The sequence below is a fragment of the Corvus cornix genome, chromosome 2 (assembly GCF_000738735.6).
Source record: "Corvus cornix cornix isolate S_Up_H32 chromosome 2, ASM73873v5, whole genome shotgun sequence".
NCBI lineage: Eukaryota > Metazoa > Chordata > Aves > Passeriformes > Corvidae > Corvus > Corvus cornix.
In genome coordinates, this window is record NC_046333.1 from 37,756,758 (window position 1) to 37,781,699 (window position 24,942).

At 40.0% G+C, this 24,942-nt stretch overlaps 1 protein-coding gene across 1 annotated transcript; it reads right to left on the reverse strand.

The window, feature by feature from the left end:
* GPD1L (glycerol-3-phosphate dehydrogenase 1 like) lies at positions 1–24,942 on the reverse strand. The gene is made up of 8 exons (XM_010398901.4): positions 24,804–24,942; positions 19,915–20,092; positions 19,038–19,178; positions 15,167–15,305; positions 13,871–13,983; positions 6,360–6,593; positions 5,839–5,945; positions 1–2,953 (listed from the first exon to the last, which is right to left on the reverse strand). Exons 1-8 carry the CDS (start codon positions 24,854–24,856, stop codon positions 2,857–2,859), a joined length of 1,062 nt encoding a protein of 353 aa, XP_010397203.1. The 5' UTR covers positions 24,857–24,942; the 3' UTR covers positions 1–2,856.

Here is a 24,942-nt window from a genome sequence, read left to right on the forward strand (position 1 = left end):
TTCCCAAGACAAAAATGTTTATTTGTACTAACTCTTCAAACAGGTATACATTCAACATCTCTAAACAAAATCAGTACATATGACAAGGGCAAGTTGAGTAAGTATCATTAGAATGTAATGCCTTCCTTAGTAATTAAAGTTCATAAACCAAGAATTAGTTACAAATTTATGACCCTCTTACACAGGGGTTAATGTTTTCAGTAAGACTACCCCAGTACTAGGCAAAACAGAGTATTTGCAGAGTAGGCTTCTAATCCTTCAGTTTCAGTACCATGCCACAGTCTTTTAATGAGCAGTAAGTATTAGTGGGGGAAAAATACCTAGTGCCAAGTTGAGTGTTCTCCGGCGCTGAAAAGCAAATGTAAATGGTGAACCATCAATAAAAATTTTAATAAACTATTTTAGTTATTTTAGTTACTGAAACCTCACTTTTTGTCTGAAAAAACCAAGAATATCGTAACAGACTGGAGGCAAGAATTTAATAAAAACTTTTTCTCTGGATTTGCCTTAGAATAGGCTTCTCTACAAAACAAGAACAATTATGATTTGGGAGTTTCAGTGGTAAAAGAAGTATTGGAATAATAAAGAAATAATTTAAAAATATATATTAATTTACCACATTTAGCTCATATAGCCCTTTATGTATCTTACAAAATGCTACTGTCCTACATACTGCATGTAAAAAAAATTTTATATATATAATGTATATGTACACATACAAAGGAAAAGCCATCAATTTGGTATTAAAAAAACAGAACAAAAAGCGTAAGCAAACACACTGAAAGTTATGCAGTAATGAGGAGTGTATGCTCCATGTGTGCGTTAGCATAACAGTGCTTCCAACCTTAAAACATCCTCTTAAACATCTAAGCAGAGTGCTTGCTCCAAGTCAGCTCTACCAGTGATGTTCCCAACTATCACAAACATCTGATGTCATTTAATTTCTGGCGATCTCTTATATTTAGCACTAAATCAGAAGTAAGGCAAAAGAACTTTTTCTCATCCCTGAATATCTGAGGACATTCATGAGATCTTCCAAATATTAATGCAAAACAATACGGGAGCACAAAGAATGGTACTCCTGAGCTGAAGGGTCTTCCTGTCTACACAAAGCTGCCCCAATGTTTCCCTATTTCAGAGTAATCCAGGCTATGTAAGTATGATGATTATTCCCAGGCATCCTCTTTGTTTTATCAGATTTTGAACGACAACCTGAAGTTTCAGGATGGGTGTGTGCTCATGATTTCTGGTCTAAAACCACCACTGAGAACAGTGAACAAAAGTTCTGATACTGCTCAGATGTTAGGCGTGGATATTCAGAGCAGATGGGCAGTCTTGTTCTAGAAATTCTAATGCCAACCCTTGTCTCCCAGTTGGAATAATGAGTCCACTCTTAATATACCTAGCATATATTTCACAAAAAACCTCCCACACTTTAGTATACAAGAAAAGCAAAACAGATTTTTCTTATCTATCTTCTCTTGCATCAATCTTAAAAAAAATCTAAAAAGACCAAACAAACCAATCCCTGCCCACCCCTTAAACTCCATAAAATCACAGATTTTCTAAAAACAAATAAAATTAACCTCCCTGTTAAAGCAAAGGTTTCTGAAAAAAACCTAGTTGAGATATCCAGGGAATAAAAGAGATGGATGCCTTTCAGAAGCTTTCTGGGAGATTGGTTGTAAAGGATTTGATTCAGCACCCACAAAAGTTTTGTCCAGTGAAAGAGTAACTCCAGAACTGGGGAGGCTGGATCAGGACTACAGCCTGGTGGACGTGCCAGTCACTGGCAGGCACTGAAATGAATGCAGTCATCGTACTGGCACACAATCCTTCTGACGACACAAGCGTGTGTTATACCAGGGAATTCCCCTGACATTCCTTGGAGAGCTGTGTGGAGTGCAACACTTTGCAGCTAAGCTAGAAACACAGCAGAACAACTTGGAGCAGTTCCCAAGGGTATTCTTCCCCACCCAACCAACAATACCAGTGAAGAACAACCACAGGTAAAACAATAAAATGAACTGTAGGCTCCAGGGTTCAGAACCCCCAGGTCAGCATCTCTGGCTTGCTTTGGGGAATGGGATTCTAGAAGAGCCTAACACCTAGGAACAGTAAGGGAGAAATGTAGAAATACAAAAATGCAAGGATTAAAAACCAGAAGGGGAAGTAACGATCCCCCTCTAGACTATTCCCTTTAAAACAGTGTAATTAAAAACTTTAAATTCACTTAGAAATTGGTTTCAATGTAGCCTGACATTTTTAACGACTTTCAAAAATCAAAATATTCTTCACTAGAGTTCATTGATATATCCCTGTAGCCCCCTGAATAACTGCTACCATTTGTTTTGCACCAACATTGCTTAAATTAATACAGTCATAAGCATGCAAAATGTTAACAATTAATTGTGTATACAGAATAAAACAAAATTCTAACAGAAAGATTCCTAATATTTCAATGTTATAGGCTTGACTCAGTCTCTGACCAAAACCAGTGGGATTCTTCCCATAGCGTCCAGCAGATTTTGGACTAGGCTTTAATAAGAGACAAAAAAGCATTGTGTTTTATGTTGTAGGAGCAAACTCAAAGTACACTTGCGTGTGCAACTGTTGTACTGTGTATCTCAAAAGAGTTGCATTTTAGCCAGTAAAAGGACAATCACCAAGCCAACACCACATGCTGTGTCAAACCAGGCTGGGTAACAAACACCAATACCTGCTCAGAGACATTCATGTTGTTCCTGTTACCTAGGGAGCAGCTTTGAACAAAGCTTAATGATAGCTACATCCACTTGAACCCAGACATGAATTCGAAAGGCAAAAAGCTGCATTAGTACAACAGCCTGATGGAATTTACTTGTGCTCTGGATGGCTTTGAAGGCAGGATATTATCTCTCTGACAGGCCTCCCTTCATAGCAGATTTGATACACAGCCGTGAAGAGTGGAAACCTGAGGAAAGAGGGTGGGGAAAGCAAACACAGCATAAATTTATTCTGTAACATTTTCTTAAATGAAAGAAAGATAAAGGGGTGAGGAGAGGGAGGGTGGAAAAAGGAAGAGGCGGAAAAAATGATTTCTTTTTTCTATTTGTCAGGTGCAAATGCTGGGCTGAAAAGCAGGGGATAACTACAGAACCTGCATGCACTCTGAAATAGAGTAGCTCTCAGAAGCCTAGCTAGCTATAATGGAGCCTGAGACATACATTATGTATGGCACAACCATAAAGTGATCTAAAAAATAAATTAAAAACATTTTTCCTGGCTGTTCTTACAGCAGTACCCATCTGAGGTTAAAAAGGATGACTGGCACATCCATTATGCAGTACTTCTGAGCAATAATTTGATAATATAGAATATGACAGAAAGAGACCCAAGAAGACATTGAAGGTCAAGTTTTTAATAAGAATCCAAAATTAAACCTGGATTTTGAAATACAAAATTCCATATCTACTTTTTTATTCTTTCTTTTTTTTTTTTAAATTGGCCAGGTCTCCAACTACCTCCAAATTATTCAGGCTTCTCTGATAACCTGAAGGTTTGTTAAAGCCAAGATGCCTTACAGAAGTTTGTATTTGCTTTCTGTCCATCCCAGACAGTAACAGCCAGACAAGTTCCATTTTCATACAAAGCCTGGTGAATTTTAGGGGCTGATCTGTTCACCAAGTACATGCCATTTCAGCATGGCCTTCTATATTGATGAATTTTGACCAATGGAAATAAAAAAGAGCAGTCATTGGAGATGGTGAAATAGTTGATTTCTGAGTGATTCAGAATCTGGACTAGGACTTTCTCCTAAGAAAGTTGTCCCATCAGTCACTCTAAAGCTTTATCTGTAATGCACTTTTCAGTGTTCAGTATATATGAGCACCATATATGATGGCCTATACATTCCACTGTCACGTATTACATTGCAGTAACCCTGGTATCAGTACCTTGCCCTAAACTAGACTGACTTGAGTTCTGTTTCTATTTCATTGGTGGAAAAAATTATCATATAGCCACATAGCTGCTCTCTCAAATCCAATGCTTAGATTGCAAAACCCTTAGTAGGAAATCTGCAGAAAAAAAAATTACACAATGACTTCCGCATTCCTTAACAAACCTCACTTATCCCTCACTTTGTATGATGTACTGGGCTGAAGCGGGGTTAAATCTGCTGTTACCATAAAAGCTTACATGTAGGCACTAATAAAATTTGCTATGCCTGTGTGAGAAGTGGCCACAAAACAGGTAAACCTTCTGAAGCAAAAGCAAGTTTCCCACACGTTTAGATACAGTACTGGTGCTTACTTCTCAGTGAAGAAGCACCAATACTACAAACCACAACCTGATACCTAAGTCCTGCTGCTTATCTCAGAGAACATTACCGTGCACAGGTCTGCCACACTTCACATGGATAAACCTGTACCAAGGCTGGCTGCAGGCTCAGGGCCAGCAAACTCCAAATGCATCTTAGGCCTGAGCACATCAAGAGGGCAAAGTCTACAGCTGTTGAAAAGAAGTAATTTCATCACGAGTATCAATAGGCATCAACCCTGCTACCGAGGCTCTTCTGCTGAACTTTGACTTTTGCACACTTCTACGTAGCCTTGGGACTCATTTCGTAGGACCAGAATATTAAATTCTACCCTTACTAGACTCTTACCTCTTCACTTTGAAACCACGGCTGCTCCACTGTGTTTTGTTTTAAAGCAGTAGTTTTTGAAAAACACTTTGAAAGTTGCTTTCAAAAGTCTTGTTGAATGAGACCTTTTATGAAGAACTGACACTATATGTTGGCATACCAAAAATAAATTAGCAACACTGTTTTCATGTCTTTCATAAAAACACAACCCACAAACATCTATAATGCACTCGATTTGTTGTAAGATAGAACATGATACAAAACAACCCTCAAACACAGCATCCTGTTTCATTTAGGGAATCATAAACAGTGAAGAATGAAGCCAACATTTTAATTAATTTTTTCTGCAGTTAGCTTAATTACTGTACACAGATGAGACAGACTTAGGTACCTTACATCCAAAGATAATATTAAAACATTAATCATTTAATGCAGCTGATCCATTAAAACTAGACTTTAAAAATGCTTTTGAAAAAAAAAAGTAACAAGCCTTGGTCTTTTGACTGGCAGTTTTTAATTTCTGATTTTTCCTCTTTTACAAACAGGAAGAGATAAATGCATCCCTTAATCTTGTAAGGAAATAACTGTGTGTGTGGCTATACGAATCATTCATGTTCTGACTCAAATACAAGTGAACCAAGCCAGGACAATCTGCTTACTTTCATACCACAAAAAAACCAGCCCCTGACCTACAGAAGCAGATGGGAGGTTCTAGCCTACAGCAAACTGGAAGTCACATTAGGAAGGAGAACTGCAGTATCTAAGGTAGAATCCATGTGGTGGAAGCAGTCACTATATTCAGATGATTACCAAGCTCCTCTCCTTGGAGGTAAGTAATGAATTTCCTACAGTGAAATGAGATGTAGAGATTTTTCACAGTCTCTTTAGGAAGCTCTACTTTCATGCATTTTTTCTTTTTACATATTAGAACACACTTGCTGTGCTTTTCTGTAGTAGCAGAAGGCAGTAATACACTCAGCAAACAGAAGGACATTCACAAATTTCATGTAACAGTAATAGCTCTATCTACACCAATATTTTTTTGAGGTTCTGCTCACTTCTCTCTCTGATTTTAACTTTTAATCTACTGTTATTACAGTGATTTTCTTTTTGGCTATTACCTTTATGAATATATCAAAACCAAATATGCAGAAGGTGTTATGGGGATAAAAAAGCGGCATGTGGAAGTTGTTTTATCTGTTCTTACTCACTTGTCCAGCATTCCTTTCTGCTTCAAGATGCGATGCACTTCTGCAGAAGTCTGTGGTCCTTGCAGTTTCTGACCATTCAACATTTCTTTCTCTAATTCTTCAATAGACTAAGCAACAGAGGGAAAAAAAAAAGAAAGCAAAGGAGAGCTATGATAAAGTTTTCAGAAGCCTGACAACATCATCTGGATTAAAAAAAATAAAAGTTACTGAGAGTCTTTTCTTTTTCAAAAGTGACCTTGAGTGAGCATATATAATATTCTCCTATATTCTTGTTTTTAAGTATTCTTCTTAAATCTGCATCTCCCAATGTCTTATCTCTCAAGCTTTTTTTTAAATCACACTCCCCCCCCTCCATGTTTTAGCACCTTTACACTCATTCTAGCCTTGTAACACACTCAAAAAACAAGAGGAAAGAGAAGGGCACTCACTCAGCAGCATGGCTCAGATAACTCTACTATTACGCCAGCAAACGAGGAGTGGCAGTACTTGTAAGAATAGATTTCACCCAGTGAATAAGGTACCTTTCCAGTTTTAACGACTGCTTCTGCTACGCGTCGATTCCGGCCACCATAACATGTTGTGATGAGATCAGCAACGCCACAGCTCTCCAGGAAAGTGGCAGTAGAAACCTGTCCTTTGCAAAAAAATTTGGCAAAGGCGATCATCTCCATTAGGCCAAGGCGAATAACAGCAGCTTTGGTATTGTCACCATAGCAAAGGCCATCACAGAAACCAGCTCCTACTGCTACTATATTCTAATAGGAAGAGAAATGGGAAAGGAGTTAATTACTGCTTACAGATGTCCTTAAGAAATGCAAACACTTTTCTACTGAAAGACTAGGTTGTTAGTTTGGGTTATTTCAGTTTGGGGATTTTGATTTCTGTATTGGTTTTGCACGGCCTGGTTTTTGGTAGCAGAGATGGCTCCTGTGAGAAGCTCTTGGAAACTTCCACCATGTCCAGCAGAGCCAATCTCTGATGGCTCTGAAAGATGGACATGCTGCTGGCCAAAACTGGGCCAATAAGAGAGGTTGGTAACACTTCTGTGATGACATATTTAAGAAGAAAATCAAAACAAAGTCACACAGTTTTGCTTCTAATCAGAGAAGAGGAGGAGGTGAGGGAAAACAACATGGTGACACCAAGGTCAGTGAAGAAGGAGGGGCAGGAGGTGCTCCAGGTGCCAGAGCCGAGGTTCCTCTGCAGGCCATGGTGCAGCCCATGGTGAAGCAGCTGTGCCCCTGCAGCACGTGGGGATCCACGGGGGATGCAGAGATCCACCCACAGCCCGTGGGGGAGGTGCCCATGCCAGAGGAGGCTGTGACCCAGTGGGAGACCCAGTGGAGAGAGAGGGCCCTGCTTCCAGGCTGGAGCAGCCTGTCCTTGGAGGGCTGCACCCCGTGGAAAGAGAGAGCCCCGGCACAGCAGTTTTGGAAGGGCTGTGGGCCCGTGGGAGGGGCTCACGCTGCAGCAGGGGTGGTGGGGCTGCTGCTCCTGAGAGTGGACCCACGCCAGGGAAGTTCAGGAGAACTGTCCCCCGTGGGAGGGACCCACGGCCTCACAGGGGAAGGACTCCTGTCCTTGAGCAGCGGAAGAAAATCCCGGTGATGGACTGACCAAACCCCCATGCCCTGTCTCCTGTGCTGTCCGTGGGAAGGAGGGAGGAGCTGGGGGAAAAGGTGTTTTAAGGGCTTATTTTACTTCTCATTATCCTCCTCTGACTCTGTTAGTAATAAATTCACTTTTTAAGTTAAGCCTGTTTTGCCCTTTAAGTGTTCTCTCCTGGTCCTTAACTCATGAAGTGTTTGTTAATTATTTTTCTCTTTCTCTCCTCTGCCCAGCAGTGGCAGGGGAGGGTGAGTGAGTGACTCTTACGGGTGCCTGGCATTAGGCCAGTGTCAAACCACAACAATGTTTATGGAACAACCTTAAAAAAAAAAAGGCAAGTCTTACATTAGTATTTCCAAGGATAAAAGCATAGTTAAAGCTCTAACACAAGTTGCCCCTGAGGCTATGGAGCTACTCCTATTGACCATCTTTAAGAATAAACAGGTTGCACTACACACAAACAAGATTTTAGCTAGATTGAGTTATTCCTGCTCTGAGGTAGCCATGAAGTTAGACTGACATCCTATAGTCCTTTTATCCAGATTTTCTTTAAGATTAAGGCAATAGTATGTCTAAAAAACATTTATTGACTTCTGTGATGACATGCTAAGGGACCAAATTCAGCCAAGGCAGTAGTATCCAGCCCTTTAAGTATGCAGACTTTCTATAACAGTAATAGTTAATCAAGGATTCCCAGAAGGTTCATGACACAGGAAGACCTCCCTTAGCAAAAAAAATGTTTGTTTTTTTCCTTAGACCTGGTGACAGCCTTCTACAAAGAATGTGCTGTTTCTTCATGAACATTCAGCTATATGGTCCCTTCTTTGGTTAAAGAACATAGACGTTTGATGAGACACATTTGAGCGAAGTGACTACAGAAACTATTTTCTGGCTTGGGAGTCAGAGCAGAGACTAGCCACAGCTCCACTGACCCTACCAAAAAAACCCAACTAACACAACAAACCCTAACGAAACCCTCCAAAAAAAGATGGCATTCTGACATATTGATAAAGCAAACAAGGAAGTAATGAATGCTAATATCTTTCTGCATGCAACAGCAACAGTAGTGACCTCAACAGAAAGTGCAAGAGAACCAACATTATGGCAGCCAGTGTAGCACCTCATGTAGGGAAAAATACAAAATTAAAAGATTGTCCAAATCAACTTTAGCTGTTGATGAAGAAAGAACAACAATCAGAAGTTGTTAATGAAAGCAACCAGCTGATTAACAGCTGATTTGGTTTTGGGTTTTGGACTGTAAGAACCACAAATGCCAGGCAGCTGCAGAGCTGTGTGGCCAGTCATGGCTAGGTGACTGAATCAAATGAAGCCAGAGGATCAGTCACTGCTTTTTCAGCAGCTAGCTGAGGTGTAAAGGTGACCCTAAAAATTGCAGACAGATATCCCAACATCAGACCTGAAGCAGCCCAAGACAGTCATCTCATAAAGCTGGTAGTTTAAATCATCTTGGCTTAGATCTTGGCTGGGGTGATTCAGTCAAGGTACATTTTCATCAGATACCTCTTGCAGAGCATATTTGTTCATTTGATGGCAAAGCAAGAGGAAGTCAAACAGATATTTAAGAAGTTTTCCGATGGGATAACCCATTCAAATGGATTTTACATGTATGTGAAGTCTGTAAGCATTTAGCACTCAGCTAAAAACATTAACATGACTGAGCAACCATTGGGCTTTTTCCATATACTTCCTGAACACTCCCATACTAAAGCTTCTCCTTTTCTCCAGCTTTGTCTGCTTGACTTTCCACTTTGAAGCAGTCTACTTGATCATAATTTACAATACAATTTGGCCTACAGTATTTCATTGTCTACTTGTACCTTTTGCAGTGTTTGTTATTGGAGCAACAGAAATACCCCTGGCACTGCTGCACTGGGTAAGTGAGTGGGGTACAATTTACCCCCAAGATTGCAGCTATCAGTGCTTACATGGCCTCTCAAGGATGTGGCCAGGTTCATACCCCAGCTCAGTCTTGCCTTATGTCTGTGCTGCTTGTAACACCACACTGGCACAGGCGGTAAGGACACCTCTGAAGTGATAACCTTGGGTCCATGCTGCTCGGCAGTATCACATCCATCAGTATCCAAAAGCACATCCATATGTGTGCATAGCTTCACATTTAAGCATTTCCCAGGAAGCCTCATTCATCATCTGGCAAATGGCAGGTGTACTTGTAGGTGGCCTTGAGTCATTCTGCCTATAAAGCCAACTGGGCACCTTGAAACAACTATCCAAATTTGAACTTTGTTAATTTCTGTCCTCAACCCTTAGAAAAGGTCAACAGACAAATGTGAAATGTTCATCAGTCCTCAAAAGAAAAAAAAATCCTCACAAAGAAGAACATGTGTTACAGTGCGGATACTGTAACACGCATATATCAAACCAGGAGTCCCGTGGAAAGGAAATATATACGGACGGACAGACAGATTCTTGGTAGATGTTTCAGAGATGTTTATTTCTCCAGCCGCACGGCCGGAGCTCTGCTCAGGAACTGTTCCAGTCACGGGACCAAGGGTCCTTCTGCCCGCGCAGGGAACACAAACCAACCAATGGGAACGAGGCTGAGCAGGGACAGGGAAACCCCGTGCCTGTGCCCTCAGGGCCCCTCTCCCAGGGCTACACGGCAGGGGAGAGGAGACCCCAACAAACATGCCAAGCACATTTTGTTCCAACAGCCAGGTTACAGTAGAAAGCTGTTCCTCCTCGGTACCACCAAATTTTGTGAAGTCACTGCCACTGTCTATTCAGCCAGTCTCCAAACTGACACAAGACTGCATTTTCATGGCACTGATTTCTGCACTTCACTGTATCTCCACCAGCCCATTGTCACAAATCTAAATACAGTGAATGAAGTGGATATTCTGTACATATCCATATATATATCCGTATATAAATAGCAATCAAGCACATGTTCTCTTATGATCATCCAGCTGCACTACTTATTATTACAGTCTGAACTCAAATAGGCTTCCAAAAACAAATTTCAAACCTGTAATTATCACTGTAAGGGAAAGCTGTGCTCAGAGCATTCTTTGTTACCCTTCTGTATTTTTTCCCAACCTTTAGGCAACCACCCACACAGAAAATCTTCCCTGTTTAGAAAGGCTTGCAGAAATAAAAAGTGAGGTAGAGTACAGGCTTTTAACATTTAGGCCATTATGCCAGTCATACCGGGAAAGTCTCCTTTTCCTAAGCTGCTATTTGCAGAAAAATGCAGAAACTAGGAGAATATACTGTTTTCCATAGTGTATTGTTTCTCATCCTTTAAATATCTCATCCTTTAAATACCAATACAGGAATTGCTTTTACTATATCCACATTCAAAAAGACAGTCTGGAGTGACATGTTTGCCTGTTTACCCTTGTCCTCCTTGCTGTAGTTTGCAGTGCTGCTACTGACATTTTGAATTGGCACTGCTACAGAAAGAGAGTAGAGCCTCTCTTTTTTGCCTGTGTCTCCACACAACATGACACTGTCACCTTCTGAAACTGGAATTTCCTCCTTCCAGGAAGTTAAAAAATGCTAATTTTTACTATTTTTTTATGAAGTAACTTTCCAAGTTTAACAAACTGTCAGCTGACTGAAGCTACACATTAGATTTTACCCTAAAAAAACCATATGAAAAGTGTTGGCTTCCAAAGGAGGCCAGAGGTTGGGCAACCCAGTGTGCCACGACCTTCCCAGAAAGAGTGTCCTGCAAGGAACAACTCTTCCAGGAGGGGTGGCGGCTCCCCTGGGCAACAAGTGATTTTAGCAAGTGTAGCAATTTCTCTGCTACAAGTGATTCCAGCTCCTGAGATTCAGCCCTTTGTGAAACCACCCAAGGCGAACTCGGGAATAGAGAGACAGGAGCCTTGTATAGCAGTTCCCCAGAGGTAGCCTTCATTGTCCAGCAATCCCTGTGAAGGGGTGGCCAGGGACAAGGCTCCCTGCATCAGGGCTAGGGGGCAGAGGTTATATGGGGTAGGCAGGGGGTGGGGTAGAAACCAACTAGCCAACGGGTATTACCATATATAAACAAGGCATGCTGGGGGTGGTTCACTTTCTCGACAAGACCCAGAGGAAGGTTGCTTATCTCTGGGGAAGATCGTCTTGCCCTCAGGCCTCTCTTCTCCAAGGGAGAGCAGAGGGCTCCTGTGCCAAGGGCTCCCAGCCCTCCACAGAAAAGATGTTTACTTTTCAAATTTTTATTACAAATACTATCAGACTAATGATAAAAAAGTAAAGTTCTTGTTGATACCCTTAGCAAACAATTCTAATAGAAAGTAGGTACAGCTTCTAAGAAAAAACACTATTCACATCTGAGTTTTGCATTCTGCTTTGCACTATGGCAATAAAATCTGATCCATATCCATAGGTTTAATTTTAGCTTCTTTATTTTCTTTCAGAGCCAGACATGTTCCCAATGCATTAATAAAATTTTGCAATCTTTGAGTTTAAAACAGCTCAGGACATTATTTACATGCTGCCAGCACAAGATTTAGGATTATTAGAAAGGGTTTTAAGTGTAAAATTACTTTTAAAGATACGATTTTATTAATATTTTCTTTTAGATTTAGGCGGAGTTGTATGTTTAAAGACATCACATATACTAGAATGACAGATCTATGCCATTTCTATATAAAAATATATATATATAAAAAAAATATATATAATAAAACTATACCAGTTTTGCCTTTTAATTATGCAAGAAATCCACAGTATTTTTAAACCAATTAATCTATCCTTATTTAACTTTCTGGTTAGACCTTATACCACGCATTTTTTAGAAATCTCAACTCAATTAACAAAATATACTGCAATCCAAACCAAATGACTAGAGCACACAGAATATAAACATCTTTTTAGTAATACAACTAGACAGTTCAGTCTGCAGGATGCATGATGAATAATGTAGCAGAAGAGAGTAATAAAGCAAGGTTAGGAAAAAACCCCAGAAGTTTCACCTTAGTATCTTTCCAGGTCAAGAACAATACTCTATTTAAATTCTACTGCACTTCCAAAGAAATATTGGTATCTTGCCTGACGTAGACCTTTACAGTGGAATTTTGAGTGTTTGCTGGCTACCTGCCCAGTTTGACGGGCATGCTCATCTCTTCACAAGATTTGTCTGAATAAAAATTTCCTGGGACAGAATTCCTCTATCAGACAAGAATTTAAGCTAGTCAGAAAATATCCTGCTGAGCAGATTTCAAAGAAAAATAAATCTCCAAAATTTTTTGACTAATTTCATGGGTCTATACACAGGGACTTCTGGTAACCTCCCACATCACCAGAGCATTTTAAAGCAATGGCAGTGGAGACAAATTACAAGCTCCACAATCTCAATAAATTGCTATATATACAGTAACTCCAAAGCGTGTTGCATAAAAACACCTAATCCCATCAGTGCACAGACCCACAACCTCCTCCTTCTCAGGCCTTCCAGTATGACAGCTGTCAGGATGAAATTAAGGAAATTAATATGCCAAAAAATATGCTATTATAGCTATCCATCTACTTTTACTAAGCAGGAATCAGAATTCCTTAGCTTGAGACATCATTGCTTAATGTGGTAGCTTTGCAAGCCAATTAATTTAGTTTACACAAAATTTCAACAGCAAAACCAAAGGCAGACAAAATAATTATCCAAACCACAAAAAATAAGTAAGTAAGCCAAATTAATTATTAAACCACTACACCCATCAAAATGATTGTGGGCAGGTATCAGATAATGTGAACTACGGTACTGTTTGCTAGGGTGCAAACAACTAATGCCTCCCCTTCACAAATGGCTTGTAAATTAACCTGAAAAAATAGCCATTAAACAATGTTTAAGTTAGCCTTTGCTTCCTGTCAGCATCAATTTTGTTATGAAAAAAATGTTGGATGAGTAACTGTCCAAAATAACTTCTTCCCTATTCAGGTCATTTCTGTACGTGGTTATTCACACAAACCTTATGTAGTACATGTCCACAAAATATAAAACAAGTGCTCACATTTCTTAAGTCAGTGAAGAGGGGGATAGTTTTGTCAACAGACATAAAGCATTAATGCCAAATTCTTTCTCCCTTTCTTTTGGTGAACACAGTTGCAAAAACAAAAAAGGGAACTGAAATAGATCTAGAAATGTATCAGCCACTTAGATGAAATCAATACTTGCTTCATGACTGTGTGGAAGTTAAGTGGAAGATGTAGAAAGATGTAGAAAGAGAACCTGGCAGATGGTGAGACACAGATCTAAAAGCCAGCTCTCAGAAAATGCTGCTCCCTCATTTCCCATCTGATTCTTCAGGAAATGTTATATGGCAGTTTTATATATTATATAAAATACAGTGAACTTATTTTTTTTAATGGAAATAACCTCTTTTTTTTCTACAAGGATCACTATTTCATCTGTGTACCACCTGCAGCCTGTTAATCTTACCTTCAAAGCACCACACAGCTCAACTGTATCTGCATCATCAACTACAGTTATTCGGAAGTTTGGAGTCTGCAGGAGTTCTTTGAAGAGAAGGCCATTTTCCAAGATTCTGCAGCCTGTTGAGAAAGAGAAAGAGAAGCTAAAAAAATGAATAATTTATTTGTATGTTATTTAGCCTTTCCTGTGCAAGCCAAAACGCCTAAAAGCCGAGATAAGGTTGTTCTATCTCAATCCTAAACATATCTGTTCTAAGGGACCAATCACATGTCGACATTGCATTAAAAGCTCTGCACTGAATTACTCAGGACTTTTTCATAATTTATTGTCTGCTCAGCAACAGGTTCTAAATAACAATTCCATGAATTCTCTATATACTCTCCATTTTCTGATCATTCCCTTTAAAAAGAACAGCTAATAATATAATAACAGAGATGAATTAAGAATATGGCAGGAGCAATTCTAGTAATTATTTCGAAGTCTGCATTCCAGAAAAATACCTACTGATAAAGGTATGTCAAAGCTGTTTTATTAATCAAGCATGCTGCCCCTGACAATTGTTTCTAAACACTAACATGTTGTTCAACCATTCAAAATTAAGTTCAATGCAAAAGCTGTGAATGAGATGTTACAAAGCTAGCAGTGCACAAAACTGTAAAAATTAACACTGAAAAAACCCATAACACAAACTCTGTGCTATAAAGTATGAGTACCTGTATGCATATACACACACACATGCCTTTCTAGAAACTGTAAAATCCAAGACTAGGCACATCTTCACGCTGCAAAGGTGTGCAGAGATCAACACAGTACCAAAACATTTTCTAGCTTTTGTGGGAACGAAATATTTTGAGAAATAAAAACAAGATACCTTGAAAAAACCACCAAAAAAGTCAAACCAAAACAAACATGCATGAAGGTACCATCTTTGACCATAGCACCTGAGCTGGAATACAGAATTTATAACTGTTTATCCATATAAAGCCATTCAGACCCAAGAAAAATCTTACACACAGTAATAAAATGAAGCAGTTTGTTATATGAAGGGTGATAAAAAGCATGCTTGTATTTCACATGCTAAGGTTATAACCCTAGTAAGAATAGGTAAAATTGTGCTCTTGTCTCTCCCTCTATTCCCAGTATTGTCCTAGTATTTTTGGAAGTGTAAACATTCTAGGAAATTCAACCAACAGCTTCTGGTAACAGTCAGCTAATGTCGAAAACAGTGAAATTTGAGCTATTTGGTGTGCACCTGTGAGGACAGGAGCATGTGTTAAATATTCTTACAACTTGGAACAGTACCTATTGTGGTTTCACAGAATTTCTCTGCTGCCACCTCACTGGCAATGTTAGCTCCCATCAGCACACTGATGTCTATTCCCATCTTCTCTCGAATAATGTCAGAGATCAGTTTGAGTCCCTCCGGGCCTTCATCTATTCCCTGCAGCCAACATTAAATGGAATTACTAAAAAGTCATTCATTAGGCACAGTAGAGATGCAAGCAGAACACAATTAGTCTTGTCCACAGATGAGAAGTGAAACAAGCACTATTCAGACAGAGACTAAAGATGACAGATGTACTACCATGGATACTTGTCCTATTTTGACCTCTCCAAGATTTCTTAGAATCATAAGAGGTAGCACCTTAAGATTTAGGACTAAACTCTAGATGATGAAAACAGTTGTTATTCCATCCTCAAAGACCTGATTCTAAGAAGTGCTGAGCATTCTGCTTTGTTAGTTCAAAAATCAGGTGCTTATAATCAGTGTATCCTTAATCAGTGAAGCATAACCAATCCATCAGTTGTGAACTAAACCTGAGCTTGGATTTGAAATTGCACTAAAACTCACAAAATGGCATCTGAATAATTTGCTTTGTGAAGAGATATCTGAACTGAAATATCAGAGTCAGATTCCCCAGTGTATAACACCAACAACAGCTTACTAGTAGAAATACAAACAGAACAGCCATTCACAGATAAGTAGAAAGCTGGACAACTGAGAATAATTTAACTTCTAAGGATATTTTAAATCTGTATTTATAATGCGCTCTTTACAAAATGTGAAAAAGGGGCAGAAATAGGGCCTTAGAAAAGATCACCCCACATACTGATGCTGCAGACAAGAAGAGTCTGGTACCCTGAATTGCCTGAACTAGAACTGCAAATGAGACCACTTACTTCCCATAAAACCCTTTCCTCCCAGCCTGCTAAATGCAGAATTCTTTTGAGCTTTTATTACGGGGGTAATGGCAGACCAGCTATTGAAATAGTCATTCTTTCCCACAGTATATCGCTCTTTTTTAATGTTGAGGATTTGATACTTTTGGGAATTGGTAATTTTGAATTATGATTTATAGGCAAAAAGTGAGTTCCTCTATTACTTCCAGATATACATATACATACACACTTGTATGCTGCCAGTAGTGACATTTCAGGCAGGCAGTAATTTGCGCTTCCACAGGTTAAAGGCGCTGCTCCTTAAATAACATGGTGCAATCAAGAGACATGCAGAAATGCCGGTATAAAACCTGCCAACTAAACTAGTGCTTGCATTTCTGCATTATTTTTCAATTGGTATCGCACAGCTCTGCTTTCTCATCTTTAATGAGCCATACAGAACCAACCTGAAAGCAAGCACACAATACATGTTGTATTTTTCCCTCATAGTGTCAAAAATGTCCCCACAAAATAACTGTAAGGCCCCTCTTCCTAAGCAGGCAAATAATAAACCGAAAAGCACGCACACGTTGGGAACAACTCCAAAAATGTGAATACCTGCACAATAATTATTCATGCAAGTGAAAGGAGACCAGAAAGGCTTAGGTGCCAGATTCTGCTCCACTGTGAAACAGATGCAACTCCTGACACAAGTCACACAGAGCTGTACCTGCTTCTTGTAGAGTTAAATCCAATACTGAATGACAGAATAAAAACCAAACACCCCTTCCTCCCTGCAAAACCAAGACTACAGCATCGGCATTTTCACTGGGCAGCAATGGTCTGCAGGCAATGCAAGTCCAATTCTGTGACCTTATCGCTTGCAGCCTAACATGCCTGTCAGAGCAATCCCTGGGGCCTGTAATAGGGAAATGAAAATGAGACTGATGTAGAGGTTGCCTGAAGAGTATTTTGAATGACTTTCAGCTACCCTGCTTCCTGTGCTCACTGCTGTACTGCACTCTAAGTTTTATATGATTCTTCCCCCCACAGCCACACAGTCACTTGTTAGGTTTTCATAGGCACAGAGCTAATGTAAAGCAACACAGATGCAAATGTTTCAATGGAAATGCATATTAACCAGCATACAAATGCCTTTATTTCCCAAAAACTCAGTTTTATTGTCAGACCTTAGGCTCTGCTTGAAGATTAGACTGTCAGAAACAAAAAAAAACCAAGAAAAAAGACTAAAATATGACACACTGCTAACTTGACAAGTAATTTAGAAAGCACAGGAACTAAATGTCCCACGAATTATATTTTTCAGAGCAGAACTGCACTTTAACCATCAAAGTTAACACAAACCACTTTAACAGCATTAGCATTGAGCATGAGACCCAAAAACTATGACACTGATGAAAACAGCATGCCTAAAGAATATGCAAAAGTAGAGGAAAGAATGCATTCCTGCCTCTACTACTTAAGTTTCATTGTTGTGTTAAATCTCTACCCTTTCTTCTCAAATGGTACTTTTAATGATGCACAGCTATGCCTTTTCATAAAAACTGACATGTACTTTGCATTCTCCCGCAAAATATTAAGGGGCCTCACAGCATTTCATTGGAATGGCTGCCTATGGATGCAGTGTTGCAATGTGACAGTGGGAAGCTGCATAGTAACCAACTCTGCACTGCATGGCAAATGCCACAATTTCACTTTCACCACTACACTAAACACGGCCTTTTGTTTTGCTAGGGTTTTTGTTTGTTTGGAGTTCAGCTTTTTTTTTTTTAAAGGTAAGTATTTAATTCCCCTCTCCCCCCCCCCTTTTTTTTTTTTTTTGTTAAATATAGCCATTAATCAACACTCCATTAGAGCACAGGTAATTAGTACCCAGAACAGTGATTCCAAGGGAATACAGGCCCAGGACCCTGACTTCACATATGCTGACATAAATCCTCATTCAGTCCACCAGTTTCATTAGTTATTCCTGTCACTAAGAGAATATAAATCACATTTAGCAAATTAAAGGAGAATAAAGTTTATCTTGAGCACTTTTAACAGTGCCTTATTTTACCCTTCTACAACATGAGGAGTTTTTCTACAAATTGCAGCAAGAACATTTTGGAAGCATTACTTTTTCATACATCTCAGCAATACACCAGGTCAGCACTGACAAAACAATAGATTTGATGGGTTTTGTTAGCCAAACTAAAGAGACATGCTTGCAGTAAGCAGTGATACGGTTTTTTTGTTCTTTTTTGAGCACAGTTCCATAAATGTATCATTTTCCAGAAATGACAGGAAACAAAGGAATATGTGCTGAGAAAATGGCCTACAAAGCAACAACAAACCAGAATCTTCCAAACCTTATGGGAATAGCTCATTATTGCCAGCTAAACATACAGAGGAAAAAAGCCCACCCACCCAAAAACAATCCCAAGAATAAACTAATCCACAATTTTAAATTTTCCTGCCAGCAAAATTACAAACACTCCAATGAAATGCCTCCTGCACTTCTGCCCTCTCCTATTTCCTATGCTCAAACTGTCCTGGCAATGCTGAACAGACTCTCTTGCAACATAGTATTTGACATGAACAAGAACACTATCCTCTCAGTCACATGAAATTCTCTCAGCAGTTCTTGAAACTATCAACTCAGCATGTGGGATGTGCATTAACAATCAAAGCATTATGCTTGTGCTCTGTTCTTCATCTAATGATGCTTTTGGAAACAACAAATAAAAGACTGGAAAGTTTAGTGGTGCAAAACATATTGACTCCCTCTTTCTTTCTGAAAGTCTTGTGAAGAGCCCCATTTTCCTCTTCCTGCAAGCACTGCACAACAATCCACTAATGACCGAGACAAATTCTAATTTTACACCTAGAAAGGTTTAATGGACCAATCAAGTGAATAATGCACGGAGACTTTTCATATCAAAATATCAAGTCACCTTGTCTTAGAAGATTCCACGACACATTCTCGGTTATTAGCGCACAGTGTTTATTATACCTTTATGAGAGTTATGCCGAGCGCTTTCCTGGGTACTCGTCCTGTGATTTCATCGCAGACTTTATGAATGAACTGATGAGGAATAACAAAAACCAGCAAGTCTGCATCCTGTACCGCTTCCTTAAGGTTTGGGATAGCAACCTGTGTAGTTATGGGAAAGAAAGGCTGCATAACTTTTCAAAATTAACACTACACACAAGTGTTATCTGATAAAGTAAAAGCAGAATCACAGAATCAATCTGAATCTGAGATCATTGAGTCCAACCTGTGACCGAACACCACCCGGTCCACTAGACCATGGCACTGAGTGCCATATCCAGTCTTTCCTTAAACACCTCCAGGGATGGTGACTCCACCACTTCCCTGGGCACCCCATTCTAATGTTTAGCCACTCTTTCTGCGAAGAAATTCCTCCTAATGTCCAACCTGAACCTCCCCAGTTTGATCTTGAACACCAGTAGTTTGGTTTTATGCTGAATGCTACAAACATAGTTTCATCAGTTTCATCACTGAAAAGAAACAGTAGCATAAACTTCCTAGACCAACAGCTCCAATCCAAAGTTGAGGCCAATTTTATTTTTGATGGGTATAGGCAAAGCTATTAATCTTGCTCTTGTTTTCACATTTGCTTTCTTATACAGAAATTGAAGTAACATAAAGACAACAGCAAGACCAAAAAAGAAAGAGTGCATTGGATTTACTTAACTACATAATTACATAATTTTACTTGTTTGAATCTCTGATGTCATCAGTAGAATAGCATAGTCTGAAATATTACAAACCCTAGAGGTGTTAACAAAACAAATTTCTAGCTCCATTTACAGCACAAGCAATGTTCCCTCTACTCCATAACTATAATTTAGCTTCTGAGCCTTACCACATTATCTGGCAGCTTGTATCCAGGGAGATACTTTACATTTTCATGTTCATGATTTATGATATCTGTCAGTTTTCTCCCATTAATATTCTCCTCGAAGACCCACATCTTCACTGTGGAAGCAAACTTCTGCAATTTTTTTACATTATTACCTATTATTTTGGCAACTGCAGAACCCCTGCACAAAAGAAAACAAAAATAGTCTTAAAAAATTATGGTTTTGCTGTACAAAAAAAGAGATTGTCTTTAAAACAATTACAAATTCACAGATTATCTGATCTGTTACCATACAGCATTTTGATATAGTAAAATAAGTGGAAAAATACACTAGTCATTCACACCTGCTGCTTTCTCTCAACTACAGCTAGAGTAGTTTGGACTGAAGCATTTACTGAAACGTCCTTATTTATTTTGTTTTCTTATTGGCTATCCACTGAGAGTTTAGGTTCCTGTATTTCCCCAAATCAAATCGTATCTTCAAAGCTGAGGTAAAAGTGACATACTAAACTTGCTCAAATTGTCATTTTCACCTTTAAGAAATGGGAAGCTTCTTTTCTAAGATGACTGACTCATCAGTTGTTGTACAATACTGATAGCCATTGAAAGCCAAGAATAATTTATATGTTGCAGAAGTTATAAGCTTTATGGCTGTGCAGCCAACCTCACAGAACTTAATTATTGCAACAGCATTCTCTGAAATTGCAGGCAGACAAGTCCATTACTGTTACCCTCATATTCTCCCCAAGAACAGCATACAGTGAGATCTATATTATGGTGATCAATTTTACTTCCCAAAACTCTAAGCAATAATGAAATTAATCACAATTATGAGAGGAGGAACAAACACAATCTTCCCTTTCATCATTCTATTAAACCTGTTAACCTAAGTTCCTTTCATGAGGTAGAAGGTAGGTTCATAATTAGTGATAACCTACTAAGGAGATACAAAAAAATCTTAAGAGATGCGATAAAAATACAGAGTCATTGATCTGAGGCTTACGTGTGTGTGTGTGTGTGCGTGTGTGTGTAAACTGCACACTTTACTAGGAGGTAAGAACACTGACTTTTCCAATCTAGTTACACACACACAATCCCCTAAATTTATATCGGACATTGCTTGTAATAAACCCATAGCTGGCGACTAAACAAAATGGATTCATTCTACTTCAAGAGCTTTTGATATGGCACAACTCATTGTGCTGTATTAAAGATGTGTGCTAGCACATGGCTAAGATCACTTTCTAAGTAGCGGCAGAAAAAAATTTAGTATCCTAAGCAGACCTTTTATAGTGACACTATAAAACTGTATGTCTTAAAAGACTGGAATTTACTTCTCTAATAGCACTTCAAATCACACTAAAAATGCCCCTGGGTTCAGGAGGTGATACAGAAGACAATTGCAAGCCACCTTTTATCAAGCTCATACAGCATGGTTTCTGTTGCACTGGTATACAGCTCACCAGCTCAGCCTCCAAATGACAGACCCGTACAACCAGCAGACCTCACATTCAACACAACACGGGTACGTCTTCCTCAGACAGTGCTCTGCGCTCCTTGAACAAAAGCATTTTTACTCCTACAGATTTATATACAAAGTTGGGATCCTGGCAAATCCACTGCCTTCTGGTTTGAACTTCACTACACATTCTCTGTGCTTGCTGGTAACAGAGCAAGACAGAAATAACTGATTCAGCAACTCTCTGACTGGGATTTTCAGTCTGCCAGCAAAAGGTCTGGCAGTGTGGACTACTTAAGCACGACATTAATTGCATTACTATTTAACACTTAAATGCCTGAGCTGTCTTTTTTTTTTTCCCACCCCTTGAATGCAGTATTAAAAAAAGTGAAGATTAGTTTCTTAATTCAAGAAGGTTCTCCTGACTGGCTTCTCCTGTTTCTCATTTCCCATGATGTTGCAACCACTCATTTGGACCATTTCACAGTCGGTCTGCTTTCCCTTCATCACTTTTTAACTAAAGCACAAAGTCAAAAAACTCCTTAACTTGCCCTGATAACAGCAGCAATGGAGGTCACAATATGCAAGTGCAAATGATATAATTATCTAGCTCTACCACTGTCCCTGTAAAATCACCTCAGTTAAGCCACAGTTCCTCCCAGTTTTCTGCAAGTTCCTAGCTGCATAAACACCTCTGCCCAGTAACTTCCCATCTCTTCCCAAATTTTACAGCTTCTGTTCAAGTTTGGCAATCAGGTTAATTAACAACTGGTCCCAAGAAAACAGGGAGGGATAAATTCTGGCTGCGCACACCTCATTAACCTGCCGTGGAAGTGTTATCAGAAGAACAGGCTACAGTACAGGATTAAGGCAGAGCTTGTAGTGCTTTAAATGACTCTGGGCATTGTCCTGGAATCCCAGGGCTTCAAGGCATACTCCCAAGGTGTACTCTCTCCACATCCCAGACAGCTTACTTTATGCCCTCTGTTAAAAGATTCTAACACAATCACTTATCCACCAGCTGAGCAACCCTAAAAGGGCAAGGCCGGCAGACACCACAGCTCCTGCCCTTCTGTGCTGAGCCATCTGTCCTGTCCCATGATCTTCCATCAGGTGTCAAGTGACCCCTGCCAAGTCAACTTCATTGTTAAGGTGACCTTCCCTTAGCAAACCAACCAAACAAGTCTGATTGGAAGTAGTTAATCAACCACGGTACACTGGATTAACCCTTCCAAAGCTACTGTCCTGCCAAGCTCCTTTAGGGTTTTTTTCATCCCAGATATAGGTTAAAGACTTGTCTGATGGAATCATCTCACACAGAACCCCAAGACCCACTGTCTCTAAACTGCTCAAATGCCGAACCCCACTCAGATCAACTACTTACATGCTTACAATTTAGGCACCACCAATCACACACTCCTATAATTCGGGCTTCAAAAATATATAATCCCCAAACATCAATGATCAGATGTTTATAAAATATATAATCCCCAAACATCAATGATCAGATGTTTATAAATGCTTCCATTTCTTTCTAGTTACCTGCTTTAATGCACTAAATACTAAAACTTTAATTAAATATTTTAGGACCGCAGGCACCAGTTCATAAAAGGCACTTACATGGTACACAAATTTGGTCCAATTTAGTTTGATGGTTACACATATTACTGAATCACAGTGCTCTTTGCAGTCAGGGTTTGGTGTCTGTCATCCCATGGATTTTGAGGAAGAAATCACCTACCTCTCCAAGAATTACTGTTTTCAATTTTTGGTTACTTTGGTTTCTGCTTTCCTGACACAAAAAACCCTGCCATTACATACGAATGAAGCCATAAGTTATTTAAATACATTTATCCCCAAAAGAAAGAGAGAATGCTTCTACCAGGCATCAGCGTTTTTCTTTCTCTCAGCATAGGAGATAAGGGCATTTTGCCACCAACTCATCCTATTAGGCAGCTTTTCTTATGTATTAAACTGATCCAGTGAGGTGAAAACAAAATATATTTGCATGTGGTTATTGCTAGTAGGCAATAGCTACAAATCCTTTTGCTTCTGTGTTTTGCAGTGAATCAAATATAAATGCAGTCAAACTTCCTAAAACTTTTTCTAGATTTCAAGTATGGAACAACAGCCACAACACTCCTAAAAGATGAGGTCTAACTGCGTAATTTCCTTGTGACATATAGTGCAATGCACAGTATCTCCCTATTCATCTTACAAGCTGGTGCAAGGAAAGCAAGAGATGCTGCACTGAAACATCAGCCATTCCCTCAAGAAGACACCACAAAGAAAAATAAAACTTGGCAGCTGCTGATATTTTTAACAGCAGCAAAAGCCAACTGCATGGAGTGGGCAGGGGGTGAGCAACAAGTCTAAGATCATCCTGACAAAAGACTGGCAAGTTTGCTTTAATAAAACATAGTACCTTGTTCTACACGGAACTCCTTTGAGTTTAATGTCTTAAAACCCAATGTTACCCAAATAAAGTGTGCTTAGCATTAGTAATTGGAAGTGACAGACTGTGAAGGTATATTTCTATAACACATTGTACTTAATTTATTCACTGTAAAGAGGGACGTGGCATAAGAACAGTGATCAGGAACGGTAGGAAAATGGGTAAAGCCAAAGAAATAACTAAAGAAGATGAAGGGTTATCAACATGATACTCCTCGAAGAATGACGTCAAGTAAGTGTATTGCTTTCACTGGATGAAGAAGCAAGTTTATTTAGGTCTAATTATAAACTAGAGATAGAGACAGCAATAAAAACTTGTCTCAAGCTCTCAGTGGGCCTCAGCATAATCAATCTGGGGCGGGGGGGAAAGAAGGTATTTCAAATAACCTAGTGTCTCGCAATTCTTCTTTGAACTGTCTTGGAAAATAGGCACATAGGAACACAGAAAACCCCGAACAACACTTTTGTAGACAAGTGAGGTTGTTAGTGAAGCTCTACAGGCAGGGAGTAGTTGAAAAAAAAATTTTTTTAAGGTACAGCATCTTTAATGTCTACGTCATCTGATAGCGGACAAAGCACACAACAAATACCAGGTTAAAAATATCCTAGAACAACTTCTTCGCAGAACATGCGGGTGGTTTACAAGCACTAAAACTGCGTGCTCGATTCTGCCGCTTCTTCCTCCGAGTATGTCAGGGCAGCACCTCCGCTCCGATGGAGCCGGGGGCAGGACGAGCCCCCGGCACGGCAGGACGAGCCCTCCCGCACGGAACAAGCGCGACCCAGAGCCCGCCACAGCCCGGCGACACCGTGTTCCACCGCCAGCACCGGGTGGCCTCACGGCCGCCACCCCTGAGGGGAGCGCGGCCACGGCGCCGGGCGGGAACGGACAGCAAGGCCCCGGTGGGCACAGCCTCCGGGAAGGCCGGGCCGTGGCGGCCGCCGAGATGCCCGCCCTGCCAAGGGCCGCCGCACTCACCAGTTGCCCGAGCCCACGACGCAGACCTTGAGAGGGGCAGCGGAGAGCGCCATGGCAGCGCCGCCCGCGCCCCGCCAGAGCGGCCGCGGCGAAGAGCTCCGAGAGGCCACCGCCCCCCTCTCCCGCCTCCGCCGTCAGA